General features: G+C 38.3%; 1 protein-coding gene across 1 annotated transcript; it reads left to right on the top strand.

Annotated features, from left to right (window-relative positions):
• Positions 1–451: 451 nt before the first annotated feature.
• LOC149303524 (vomeronasal type-2 receptor 26-like) lies at positions 452–1,378 on the top strand. Its single transcript, XM_089481193.1, has one exon. The coding sequence runs from the start codon at positions 479–481 to the stop codon at positions 1,376–1,378; it is 900 nt and encodes a 299-aa protein (XP_089337319.1). The 5' UTR covers positions 452–478.
• Positions 1,379–10,765: the final 9,387 nt, after the last annotated feature.

The following is a 10,765-nucleotide window of genomic DNA, read 5'->3' on the forward strand; positions in this document are numbered from 1 at the left end:
TCATGTTATTTGGTAATGTGATAATCTCCAAATCAGTGTTCTCTGTGTTGAACTATGGATATAAGTATTTGTATCTCCCAACCATTTTAGCTCTCAGATCAGTTGCCTGTTCCGGCATTATGGTAGAATACAGCAAAATAAATTAGGCAATAAACTTATTATAACATTAGGTTGTAGTGGGCCCTTGTATCTGATGGGGTTTGGTTCCAAGACCCCTTGTTTATACCAAAATTGTGGATGCTCAAGTCCCATTCTATACACTGGCATAGTAAAATTATGCAAAATGACAAAATCAAGGTCTACTTTTTGGAATCCCCCCCCCCCCCGAAACATTTTGAATCCGTGGATGTAGAATGGAGGGTTACAGTTACTGAGGACCAGCCATAAAAACATAAGTCAACAAATGTTATAAACTCAGTTTTTTTTGCATCATGTTATTTTTTTTCTTAGAGAAAATACACATATTTCATTTTCAGACATGGATGACTGTTTCAAGTGCCCTGAAGATCAATATCCAAACATGGACCGCAATTCATGCATTTATAAAATAGTAAGCTTCCTGTCCTTTGAAGAGCCTTTGGGGATCAGTTTAGTCATTTCAGTAGTTTCTCTTTCTTTATTCACACTTTTGGTACTAGGAACATTTTTGAAGCACCATGACACTGCCATCGTCAAAGCCAACAACAGGAATCTTACCTATATGCTTCTCATCTCCCTTCTGCTCTGCTTCCTGTGTGTTTTTCTCTTCATTGGCCCACCTAGGAAGGTGATGTGTCTCCTCCAACAAATTACCTTTGCCATTGTCTTCTCAGTTGTTATAGGATGCATTTTGGCAAAAACCATCACTGTGGTTCTGGCTTTCATGGCAACCAAGCCAGGAAGCAGAATGAGAAGATGCATGGGGAAAAGACTGGCTAATTTAATTGTTCTCTGCTGCTCCCTTATTCAAGCAGGCATTTGTATTGGGTGGCTGTCAACCTCTCCCCCATTTCCAGATGCAGACATGCATTCAGTGACTGGAGAAATTCTACTCAGATGTAATGAAGGGTCAGCTATCCTGTTTTATTGTGTCCTGGGCTACATGGGCTTCCTGGCTGTGATCAGCTTCATCGTGGCTTTTCTATCCAGAAAATTACCAGATAGTTTTAATGAAGCCAAGTTTATCACTTTCAGCATGGTGGTTTTTTGCAGTGTTTGGTTATCCTTTGTGCCAACCTACCTGAGCTCTAATGGCAAATACTTTGTGGCCGTAGAGATCTTTGCTATCTTAGCTTCCAGTACTGGTTTGCTGGGCTGCATCTTTTTCCCCAAATGTTACATAATTGTGTTGAGGCCTCAGCTGAATAATAGGGAACATGTAATAAAAAGAATGCTTTGAAAAAGTTAATGAAGGCAAGAAGGGTGTAGAGCTGAACACTTTTTCAGTCTCATTCTTCTGCATGCAGCCTATTCCCCATTTTATTGATTAAGCTATTTGTTCCTTTTCCCTTCTCCTCCAAAATGGGACACAAAGCAGCTAACTAAAAAAGGTGCAGCTATATTAGATTAATTCGTTCATAAGACAATTTACAATATAGCTGTAAGGAAACAATATTCCCTTCAGAATAGCACAAGATGGCCTGGCTGAATAAAAAGATTTCCCCCCTTCCTGCAAAAGGACAATATTTGTGCTATCATATTTCATCTGGGATCACACCTTGACCCTGATCCCATAAAATCAGGATTCAAGTCATTTTACAAATTAAAGCAAACACAATATAGTTAAAACTACAAAAGGTCAACATTAAAATGAAATTCAGCTATCAAAAATATTAAAAACAATTTAAAATATACTAAATTTAAAAGCCCTGAAATCTCAGGGTGATGATTATTGAAGATATTCTTCTTCCCTTATCCTGTTTGATCACTGAAATCTTATGAAGTGGTGCTGCTGATAATGTCATGTTGATTGAAGGTTTACTCATAAACCCCAAGGAGGAGAATTTTCACTGTATAAACTTTCATCCCACAGTTGACCTATCTAAGATTGAAAAAGCCTCAAAAATAGTATTCAGGTGACTGCAAAGAACAAATAACTCACAAAACAAAATAAGCTTTTGGAGCAGGCTAAATTAACAGGCTGCACTGTTTATTCATTCTTAATTGAGGTGATTCAGTGCAGCAGGGTGAAAATCCCAAATGATGTTGGTTGGCATTTAATGTTTTGAAAAGGGACATGGTGGCTCAGTGGTTAAGACACTAGCCCTTATCAGATGAGTCTGGAACTGGGGGATGCTTGGGAGCCAGCATAGGCTGCATCCCAAGAAGGGAAGAGGCGCGGGGGCCGCTGGAACGGCGGCGATCGCCGCGATTCTAGCGGCCCCGCGCCTGTTCCCTTCTTGGGATGCAGCTTATGCTGGCTCCCAAGCCGGGAGGAGGAGGAGGAAAAAAGCATCCCCATTTACTTAGATGGCCATCCAGCCTCTTTGACAGCCGCTGGAACTGGTCCTCCCCCCTCCCCCAGAATACATATTCACACACTCACACACACACACGTACAACCGGGCATTGCTAATTTGTTGCAAGGGAAGGTCATGGTAACGTTAAAACCAAGCAGGAATGTAGAGAGGAAACAGAGAGGAATGTAGAGAGGGCACGTTGTATCGCGATTGTTAATGTGCATGAGCTGGCTCTCCAGCTGTTTACCGGGCTGTCATGACGTGACCTCCCCTTTCACCCTGGAAGCGTTTAAGGTCGCAACCCATGCAGGGCACCACTGAGCATGTGCGAGGGGGCTGATACGAATCGGCCAATCCTCATGTTGAGCACCGGTGTGACAAAACATTCTGCACTGAATGCACTTCGCGCGAATGCGTATTGGCCAATTTGAATCATGCCAATTCGGAGGGGCTCCCAGGTATGATGGTATTGTGTGAAATAACGTGAATTCGAACCACCCAGTGCTGAAGACCCCCAGTTCCAGACTCATCTGATAAGGGCTACTGACTCTGACGACTGCAAGATCGGGAGGTCAGCAATTCGTGGCCCAGGCTCCATGTGACAGAGTGAACTCCTGTCACTGGTTTGAGCTTCTGCCAACCTAGTAAGCAGTAAGATGCATTCTGTGCCGCCTCCTGTCCCCATCATGTTCCCTTTTGTAACACAACAGGCCCTGTGAAATAAGCTTACCTGTTTATATATTGAGTCACAATAAATTGTTCTACTTTCTACTATGGCAGCTGCAGCTGTTTTCCATACAGCTCATCTGTGGAGTTTTTCCTTAGCAGTCTGTTTTTTACAGGGCTGCCTACAGCCCAACAATCCATAATAATATCTGTTATTCTAAAAATTGTTTTTAATAGGATGAAATATAGACATTGACTATAGGTAAAAAGGAGTACAAGCTCAAAATCTAAGAGGAAGGGCTAAGATTGCAAGGAAATTAAAGTAAAGAAGTATGACACTTTGTGCCATTGGCATATACGTATATCATTCTTTGTTATTAGTTTTTGTATTGTTCACTAAATATGACCAAACTGAAAAATGTCCCTTAACAAGTTGAAAATGTATGTGTATCCCACTTCTGCAATGGCTTATAATTTATTTATTCATTTCAATAAGCAGGAAGAATAGTATTTTTTCACATTTCTTTCAAATGATGCAAATATTTCAAATGATTGCAGTTTAGTGCACACTTTTTAAAATACACACATTAGAAGAAAATTTTCCATTGAATGGAACATTTTAATATCCATTTCCCCACATAGGTGCATGCCTTCAAATATATTGTTTTATTGGGGAGGGGGGAGGTTCTGTGTGAGGGTGTATATTGTATGTATTGCTTCCTGCATTTATGTATGTTTAGATTTTGTGTCCAATTCTCTTCCTATTTGTGATCATCTTTACAAAAGATAAATAAATGGGAAATTGGCTATGTATTCACTGACATGTGATCCAGGTAGATTTGCCATTTATTCCTAATTCAAATCTTCATGTGAATTGGTTTTGCAATGCTAGTGGAAATTTTATTTTAATTAAATGTATCATTTAAAGGAAAAATACATCATATTTTTTAAACACACACACACATTGTGCCAAAACACACTGCAGAAATAATCCATTTTGACACCACTTTAACTGTCCTGGATCAATGCTAGGGAATTCTGGGAACTGTAGTTTTGTGACACATTTAGCCTTCTTTATCAGAGAGCTCTGATGCCATGACAAATGCTTCCCTAGCAGAGCCAGCAGTGTCAAAGTGGATTATTTCTGCAGTATGCTTTGGCTGAGATCTTGCAATGCCAACATTGTTATAACCTCTCCCCTAAAACAAACAAAACAAAACAACCCTACATTTCCAACCTGGCAGCACCTCGACAAAAGTGCTACAGACGGAGGCATTTGCAAGTGGTGTCTGCATTTGTGCTTGGAAATGAATGCTGGAATCCTGTTATGGCTGTATATCTTCATAAGTGGCCTTACATTTGCAGGACTTAGAATTGTGCAGTTCCATAATGTCTATATGTCTGTGTCCTGTGGAGGGCTGCTTTTATGCTACTACATAGCTGATGAAGTTATGCATACTGATGCACATTGTACACCCATTTGCGTTGATTCTGATGAGCATTGCACAACTATGTGCATTGGTCTCAGTATGCACCAGGCACTCTTGCCATTGTTTCATTACACATCCTGTCCTGGTTTAAAAACCTCCAAAGAAAGAGACTCCACCACTCTCTGAGGCAGAATGTTCCACTGTTGAACAGCTCTTACTGTCAGGAAGTTCTTCCTAATGTTTAGGTGGAATCTCTGTTCCAGTACCTTGAATCTATTGCTTGGTGTCCTAATCTCTGGAGCAACAGAAAACAAGCTTTGGAGTCCAAAGTCAATCCTTGCCAGGAAACTGATTAATTTCCATTCCATCCCTATAGTTTCTAATTTGTTTACCTTTCCCAGTGCTTTATATAGATTATAATAGCCAGGCATGGTTCAGAATGGGTAGAAATCTAGGAAGAGCTAAGCTAATTTCAGAAGAGCAAGGCCAATGTGATGACTATACCACAGTATGCAAGTGTTGCAAGGTGACCTACTGAACTTAATATATCTAAGCTCAATACCTTCAAGGTCCCTAGCAATAGAATCATCTTTAAGTGATGCAAAATTAAATTCTCCCTTTTCCACATCTCTGACATCAATATATGATGGGGAAATATACTGAATTTACTGTGATGATCTTACTAAATGCAACATATGCACAGATGACTGGAGCAAAAGTTGGCATATTTAAGATTCAGACAGCTGTATTTTATTTCTACATTGCTACATTTTATTGCTACATTAGGTCTCAGTAAGCATAGACAAGTATTATTACAAAAAGTCTTGGTAGTATTAAAGAAACAAAATGAAACCTCCCCTAAACTTCAGCAATTGAAAAAGAAATTTACTATACAGTCTTTCATGCCTATCATAGAACTCAATAGGTCTTACTTTCAAGTAAGCTGCTATAAGATCAATTTCTTGTCCTGTGCTCACTCATCTGGGAGTAACCCATTTAAATATACAAAAATGTTGGCGTGGTAGAAAAGAGTTCTAAAAATGGATTCTTTGCTTGCTCATTGCTTGCTCATTGCTCAGAAGCCAGTGAAACAATCCCTTTTGTAGCTATTATCCAATGAAGACATCTCCATGGGCACTCATACTGTTTTAAGAATTGCAAAAAGATTTCCAGCAAAAGGTGAGGACAAGGAATTGGGGTAGAGGAAATGCTGGGTCCATTGCGTACAGAACAGCACATTGATTCCCATTCACACTGCATACAGAACAGCACACTGATTCTTATTCACACATATTTCTAAGTTTATCTTCAGAGCCTGTTGCTACATTGATGTGGACATATATTCTATAGTTGGTCCTCCACATCCACAGATTTATTATCCATGGATTCAAGCATCCATGGCTTGAAAATATTTTTAAAATATATAAATTCCAATAAGCAAACCCTGTTTTAGCCATTTCATTTAAGGGGCACTATTTGACTATACAGTACCATTGTATTTAATGGGACTTGAGCATCCATGGATTTTGATATCTACAGGGGGCCTGGAACCAAACCCCAGAGGCTACCAAGTGGCCACTGTATATTCGACTGTGCATTGTAAATATATAATCTACAGTATGATTTGCTTCTGTATTATTAGTTGTGGATTTTCCTGTTCTTGAAAAGCCATGGGATAAGTCCAGGTTGCATACAGGCTTCACACAGGCTGCATACAGGAGAATGTGGTAAGACCTGTCTTTAAAGTTAAATGCACATGTATCTCATTGGAAAAATGACAGGAATTAAGTGCAATAATCTCCATAGTCACAGATACAAAAATCCATCAACATTTTCTCTTTATTAATTGCTCACCCCAGGCCTCAACAAAATAATGCAACATTTGGGTGAAAAAATGCAACCCAGCAACCCAGCACCTGAGGCTAACAGAGAAAAGATCTCCACAGCCACCATATATTTTCCTTTCACACCCAGGTGGATGGGAACAAAGGGCACCCAAACACTGCAAAAAATCAACATGCTGAAAGTTATAAACTTGGCTTCATTGAAAGTGTCTGGTAACTTCCTAGCAAGGAATGCTACAGAGAAACTGATGGTGGACAGGAAACCCATGTAGCCTAAACCACAGTAAAACAAAACTATAGACCCCTTGTTGCATTCTAATATGATTTCTTCAGTCACTGAATGCATGTCAACATCTGGGAATGGGGGAGAGCTTGTCATCTACGTACAAATGACTACTTGGATAAGGGAACCAACAATAACAATAGCAATCTCTTCCCAATCCACTTCCTCATCCTAGATCCTGGCTTTGAAGCCATGAAAGCCAACACTACTGTGATTGTTTTTGCCAGCACACAAGAAACAGCCATTGAGAAGATGGTGCTAAAAGCAGTTGGTTGGAGGAGACAAGTGTCACCTTTTGAGGACTGCCAATGAATAACAGTGCACAAAGAAAGCAGAGCAAGAGTGAGATGAGGAGGGTATATGAAAGGTCCCAGTTGTTGGCTTTCACAATGGGAGTACTGTGGTGCTTCAGAAATGTTCCTAGCACAAAACCTGTAATCATAGTAAAGGAAAGAGCAAGACATACTAAACAGATTCCCAAAGGTTCTTCGTAGGAAAAAACATTTATATATTTAGGGACACAGATATCCTGTTTTTGGAATAGTTTTCATCTGTGCATTTATAGCATTCATTCATGTCTGAAAAAGAACATAAAACGTTTCAGTCTATGCTTACATACTTTAAAGCTCATCAGTATATTGAGGTAGGGGGAATTTCATATTTCAGATGTTGATGACTGTTCCCAGCATATCTCACAACTGGCCAGGCTGACAAGGGGCCAAAACACACTGCATAAATAATCCAGTTCACACTGCTTTAACTGCCCTGGGTCAGTGTTAAGGAATTCTGAGAACTGTAGTTTTTGGTAGCACCAGAGTTCTCTAATAGAGAAAGATAAATGTTCCCTGAAACTACAGTTCCCAGAATTCCCTAGCACTGAACCAGGGCTCAAACTGGATTATTTTTGCAGTGTGTTTAGGCCCTAGAGCTTGTATCCTGCTAGTCAGTCCCAATTACAACACACCCATTGAATTTATCATTGAATAGTGAGTTAATACATAAGTACATTCTACTGATTCATTTGGTCTACTCAAATTGAGACTAGCAGTAGAATTTAGGGCTAGAGCTGATAGGAAATGGGATTAAACAACATCTGAAGAGCCACATGTTTCCCAGCTATGTATGCTCTTCTCATACATCAAAATGAATTTTTATGATTCAAATTACAGATTTTATGCAGTACAGTTTTTATACAATGTGGCAGGAGGTCAATGACGGAAGTTTCTATAAAAGTCTCAGGTGGTTAAAACCTTTGCCACCAATGTCAGAATGAAGATACTGACAGTAAACCTTGCAGTACCAATAGGCAAGCCTCATTTCTTTGGATTTCAGTTGATCTTAATGAAGCATGGAAATACAGGACTCATAAATTTATTTTCAAAGCTGTATTTTTAAATACTTTTCTGTTGGAGATGTTAAATTAACAAATTGATAAGAAATTCAGAAGGACTTTACAGTATATGATTACCACAGCTAGAACTGTGTATGCTAAAAGATGGAAAGATGCTGTTACTCCAACAAAAGAAGACTGGCTTATGATGACAATTTTGCTGAAATGGATAAACTGACAGTGTTGATTAAGGAGAAATCTTTGAACAATTTTAAGAAATATTGGGAATTGTTTATTAACTTTTTGCAATCCCACTGGGGCTATACATCTCTTTTAGGCATAGTGGCTTGAGTGTTGGACAATAACTCTGGAGACCCGAGTCTGTTTCCCAGCTTGGCCATGGAACCCACTGGGTGAACTGGGACAAGTTGCACTATCTCTACCTCAGGGGAAGGCAATGGCAAACCTTGTTTGAACAAATCTTGCCAAGAAAAACCCATGATAGGTTCACCTTAGAGTTTCCATAAGTCAGAAATGATTTAAGAGCACACAACAACAACAACAACAACAACAACAACAACAAAGTAAACAGAGTTTACATGCAGTAGAAGAATAAATATAATTATCACAGAAAGGAAGTTTAGTAATAATTGAATATAGATATCAGTTTCAAAATGGGAAGCCAGTAGTGTTAATATTGTTTGTTTTTGTTTTGATGTTCAGTTGGGTTTGTAGTTCTGTTGTTATGCATTCTTTTAAAATATATGATTTTAAATGTATGTGGTTGTATTTCTGTTTAATAAAGATATTTCATAAAAAACAATTTAAGTTGATCTCTTTGATTAATATGCACATGATCAATTTTTCACCTGTCTGATTTGAAATCTCCCCTTCAGGACATGGGATGCAATCATAGCAACAAAATGGTTTACTTTCTTTCTTTTTCTTACTAGAACCAGGATGGCAACTCTCAGTACATAGGGAAGATGGTCGAGTCTAATCCATAAAGGAAAAAGAAGAATTTAAATTGTGAGAATAATTAATATAGCTTCTGAGGCCTTTTAAATATTCATTAACAGCCTGGGATGTGAGTCTGTATGGAAACTGCTCATTTCACTAAGTGAATATTAGAAATGGTGGGCCAATATAGAGGTTTGGGGGGGGGGAAGTATCTTCTCGAAATGTGCATATGATAGTTGAAATTGTAATGAAGCCGTATGCACACATATGTTTTCCCTACAGAAGTAGATGGACATTTTTGTCCAATGAGGAACATCTACACTGAGTTCAAACTTGCAGAACTGAGGTTATGCCTGTGGTTCTGTTTCACATGTAGTTGCACATCAGGTTGTGCAAACACAAGCATGGCACGATAAAGACAATGCACTACTCCACAGAGTATTCATTTCCAATGTAGCATCCCATTACTGATATATTTTGATAGTGTTCATATTCCATCCCTGGAGTGCTCAAAATTAATGTGCAATTGGGATGCTTTGCATTGGTAAGATATAATGTACAACAACACAGGATCCAAACCAGAAGGTCATGAATGTTCATTTTATAGTGACTAATTATTTCATTTGTTTATTGTTTGCAACCAAAATTTAATCAGTTATTTGGTATAGACATTTTTTCAAATGCTGTCTTTTTCTACCCAGTGCATAGAATTTTATTCTTGTATCAAAATTAATTACTAACAGAATGAATGGATATAGTACTAGTCACTGGATAGGATGAAATACTAACAATATGTAAAATCAAGATTGTAATCCCCCCTCTCCCAGGTTGGCTAATCCTAAAACATATTTACTGTATATACTCATATATAAGTCTAGAAATTTAAGTCAAAAAATTGACCCAAAAACCTGAGTTGACTTATCCATGAGTCAATGTCAGTACTGTGTCTTAACTGTTACTTAAAAGAAGGAACCAACCCCGGGTGAAAAGCAAGAGCATAATCTGTCCTGGAAGCACTTACCCTCTGTATCATCTCATCCATCCAGCCTTAAGACTAAGCACATAAGAGTTATGTCTGATGGAATTTTGTAAGTTATTTGACATTGTTTTACTTTGCTTCATCCGTTAGATCCTTTGCTATATGCCTCTAAGTTCTACCCTCGGCTTATCCATGAGTCACAGAAAAATCCACAATTTTGGCCCCCAAACTTGCCCTTGACTTATACATGAGGTCGACTTATAGTCAAGTATATACGTATATTTTAATATTTAGGGTACAGCTCATAAGTCATGCCAAAATTAGTTTCTTAAACATTTTCATTGGTTTCATTCCACCTTCCCATAAAATTTTAAAATTTAAGGGAGCATGTGGTATTGAGTTTTATATCATGTTTGTATAGTTCTGAAGCATCTCATTTTCTGTGTTTTTAGAATATAACAAATAAAGCAAACATACAATAAATACACAGCCATTATTATAGGGTCATTGTTCTGGATCAATGCTAAGGGTAAGATGAGGTAAAATGTACAATTCACAGTACAAAAACAAAAACAAACAAAAGAAATGACCATCTCTGAAAACTTATCTGAATCTTGACTGAAAATACTCATTTACCAGAGTTTAAATCGAAGTATGACTCCAAGCTGTTTGACAAGTGTGGTCAGATTCTCTCTTCCCCTAAAATGTGACAGGAATTAGATTTGTTATCTGCTTTCTCCATTCAAACACCATCTTTATTGAAACAGTCTGTTAGGTCAGAAGCTTGGCCTAGTATGCATTCTGCCTTAGTAGAAGTATAATAAGGGGTCTGTAA

This window comes from Sceloporus occidentalis, unplaced genomic scaffold, assembly GCF_023333645.1.
Source record: "Sceloporus occidentalis isolate IW3139 unplaced genomic scaffold, rSceOcc1.0.p SCAF_14, whole genome shotgun sequence".
NCBI classification, from domain to species: Eukaryota; Metazoa; Chordata; class Lepidosauria; order Squamata; family Phrynosomatidae; genus Sceloporus; species Sceloporus occidentalis.